We start from the raw sequence: 3538 nt of genomic DNA, 5'->3' as shown, positions 1-3538 counted from the left end.
ATAAAAATCTCAACTCAATACGATAATAACTGGATTAACGGACTGAGTTCCAAGCTAAATATTCATATACATTTAATAAATTTTTAATACAAATACAGGATCTAAACAAAAGTTACTGGGTTCATGGGAACCTGTAACTAATGCACTGAATCCGCACTTGTATGAGAGTGGCTGTTTGTAGTGGGCCCACCTCAATGAATTCAATGATTTCTTCAATAATGTTGTGGTGGTGAGAAAACGGAGTGGTGAGTAGTTCAAATTCAGCCATTGACCTTACCTAAACTTTTTTGTATAGTGTATGTTACCGGTGTTGTGTGCCGTCGATACAAGTGGCTATATTTTATATACAAATGTTAACTAATTTTAAGCAGCAGCCCCAAAATGTGGCTACTGATGCAAATGCCCTTGTTTTGTGCTGTCCTGTTAGCCAACCCGCCTCAGTTGCATAAAAAGATTCAGAATGAAGATATAAAGAGAATCCTTATGATTCCTTAAAACCCTAAACCCTTGACGCTCAGCCGGACAACTTTGCCCATGGGTTCCCCGACAGAGAGCGAGAGCATGGATACCGAGAGCATATCGACACAAGGGGAGAGCATTGATTCTCCTAAAATAGCAAAGATTTCAGTATGGGATTTGCCGGACGTGCCGCAGGGGAAGTTGCCCCCACACCTCGAGCTCCAGAGGACTCGCGTTATGTGTGATTTTTTAGCTCCCACTAATACCCAGAATATACAATACTCAGGTGCCTATGCTTCTATGGGTGTCGATAACAGCGTGCAGTTCGAGCAATTCCGCAACAATTTCAAAGTGGAAGTTGTGAGACTTGATGACGACGAATTGGAGTTTGACATGATTGGTATTGATCCTTCCCTTGCCAACGCCTTTCGTAGAATTCTCATTGCTGAGGTGCGCACCTCTCTCTCTCTCTCTCTCTCACACACACACACACACACACACGATTGGTTTTGTTTTACTGTTTGTGTTGTTCTTTAGATAAACTATGAAGCTTATTTAATTGAGTTAGTAGTGGAGTCACATTTGATTAGCAAGCCTTTTTTATCGGACCATAAAAATGCAGAGGCCGAGCTACGATTTGAACTATATGGGTTCTAAATTGGGATAGCAATATTATGTGTTAGTAACTGGGTTCTAAGTTTAATATTTTACATAGTCGGTGAATGTTTGAACTAGAGCTATTGGTTTGGCCCAACCCGTTACATACCTTCTACCTCCTCCCCGGTAAAAATGTATTGGTTAATTAAAGGACATGAACGCTGAATGATTGGAGCATATATAATTTTATTCCTCTGAACGGATTATGGCTTTTTTTGGGGTTAATTCCTCTGCCCGAATACTTGCTTGAAATTGTGTTTGGTATTTGATGTATGATAAAGTTTATTTATTTCCGATGTTGCCTCGTCATGCAGGTCCCAACTGTGGCTATTGAAAAAGTTCTTATTGCAAACAATACATCCATTATCCAAGATGAAGTGCTCGCTCACAGACTTGGTCTCATTCCAATTAAGGTCGATCCAAGGCTGTTTGAGTATATGTCAGGTGTTAGATCTTCTTGTAATACCGTATGAGTAGTTAGTAGTTACTATTGTGTTTCCTTCTAATTCCTGAAGGATTTGCTTTTGATAGGAATAATGGTGACTAATTACTTGTTTATGTTTTCCAGAAAATGATGTGCCTAATGAAAAGAATACAATTGTTTTCAAACTCCATGCTCATTGTGAAAAAGGTGGCGATCGACTTAGAGGTACTATTAGTATGCTTTATATCTTGAAAATTTTCTCGTCATTTAGTTTTCCATTGTCTATTCTTTCGTGTGTGTGTGATTCTTCATTTGATTGCCACTAGTCATATGCGAGTTAATAATTTTTTCTGCATTTCTGTGTTAAAAATCGCAGTCTTGTCCAGTGAGCTAAAGTGGTTACCCAATGGCAGTGAATTCATACTGGGAACGGAAAGTCAAGCATCAAATTCGTCTGCGAAACCAAAAACTTATACTTCATTCAGCTGTAGTCAGGATTCTCTACCAGAATTCTCGAATGGCCCAATTGCCCCGAGAGATGCAGATATCATTATAGCTAAACTTGGACCTGGTCAGGTAGCGTATGTTCTTTTATGCTGTTTTCTGTTGAAAAAGCAAAAAACAAAGGAAGAAAATTATTAGAGCAAATGTTTGATTTATTTCTTTTGACATTGTAGTCACTGTTTGATCATCAACTCTTTGCTCTTTTGTTATTTCACAAAATAAGTTGCACTTTTACCAGTGCTTTTATATCCTTTTTGTTATTTGCATTACTAAATGAAGATACTGCTCGACAACCATTTGATACAAATTTTTTGAAGATCTAAAATACCCATCTGACCAAGAATGGGAAATTGCACAAACACCCTTTGACTCCTCCTACGTAGTGCACTAACTCATCCACAAATGTTATTGCTTTCTTGTTTTTCTTAAATAATGCATATTTGTCTCTGTTAAACCAACATTTACTTTGTCAAATTTTAGTGGTAAAAATTCTAAGCAATTAAGGTGTTTAATTTACTTCTGGAGAACTTTTGTGCCTTCTTTGTAGGAGATCGAGCTAGAAGCTCATGCTGTTAAAGGCATGGGTAAGACACATGCAAAGTGGTCTCCTGTGGCTACGGCTTGGTACAGGATGCTCCCTGAGGTTAATAGACTTTTTCACCATATTCGATTTTGTTAATAGAAAATACCTTCCAACTATTATTATTCAAATTTCACTTCTTAAAATTGCAGTCTATCAATTTCAGTAAATGCTTGGTTTTAATCATTTTATTTGGTTAGTGAAGGTTGTATTATTGCGAGATATTGAAGATGATGAAGCAGAAGAACTTGTGAAGAAATGTCCGGTTAAGGTGTTCGATATTGAAGATATTGGTAAAGGTAAAGTGACATTTATCTGTCAGTCGTTGATTTAATTAGGTCAGCAATTGCAGTTCAAAGCACAAAGCTGAAGCAATGTTGATCTTTCCACTGTTCTAACAAGCATTAATGTATAGGTAAAAAAAGGGCAACTGTTGCACGACCGAGGGCTTGCACCCTTTGCAGGGAATGCATCAGAGAGGAAGGTTGGGATAAGAATGTAGCAGTGAGACGTGTAAAGGACCATTTCATCTGTAAGTGTAGTAATAGCAGTGTGTTTAATTGGTTGTGTATTATATGCAGAGACCTCCAAAGCTCTTGGCATCCTTTAAATAGACAAACATCCTTGTCTCCTTATGTATCTACTTTCTTGTGAGTGATCTTAAATTCAAAATTTTTGAGTTTCAATTTCTCTTTGGGGTTTTCTTTTTTTAGTTTTATTATACATAAGGGGGAAGGGGAAGGGGGAATGAGGAAGGGCATTACAAGGTGAAGAATCAAACCCCCTTACCAACAAGGTGAACGTTTAGATAACCAAGATAACCAACCAACTGGACTATTAAGATTTCCCCCGTTTGAGTTTACGGAGGTAATTTTGGTGAGAAACAATAATATATATATATATATATATATATA

General features: G+C 37.5%; 1 protein-coding gene across 5 annotated transcripts in view; it reads left to right on the top strand.

The window, feature by feature from the left end:
• Positions 1-428: 428 nt before the first annotated feature.
• Positions 429-3538, top strand: part of LOC109211852 (DNA-directed RNA polymerases I and III subunit rpac1) — a 4581-nt gene continuing 1471 nt past the window's right edge. For 4 of the 5 annotated variants that reach the window (XM_019375434.1, XM_019375433.1, XM_019375435.1 and 1 more), the window contains exons 1-7: positions 431-909; positions 1431-1560; positions 1685-1765; positions 1917-2116; positions 2592-2687; positions 2830-2923; positions 3040-3156. In XM_019375434.1, the coding sequence (XP_019230979.1) occupies positions 535-909; positions 1431-1560; positions 1685-1765; positions 1917-2116; positions 2592-2687; positions 2830-2923; positions 3040-3156 (1093 nt within the window). In that variant the 5' untranslated portion in view covers positions 431-534. Of the gene's footprint in view, positions 910-1430; positions 1561-1684; positions 1766-1916; positions 2117-2591; positions 2688-2829; positions 2929-3039; positions 3157-3538 lie in introns of all 5 variants that reach the window. The other variant, XM_019375436.1, reaches the window with a different exon arrangement.

Source organism: Nicotiana attenuata, unplaced genomic scaffold (assembly GCF_001879085.1).
Source record: "Nicotiana attenuata strain UT unplaced genomic scaffold, NIATTr2, whole genome shotgun sequence".
Classification (NCBI taxonomy): Eukaryota; Viridiplantae; Streptophyta; class Magnoliopsida; order Solanales; family Solanaceae; genus Nicotiana; species Nicotiana attenuata.
Note: the sequence above shows the minus strand (reverse complement) of the source record. Positions and strands in the feature narration are given on the sequence as shown.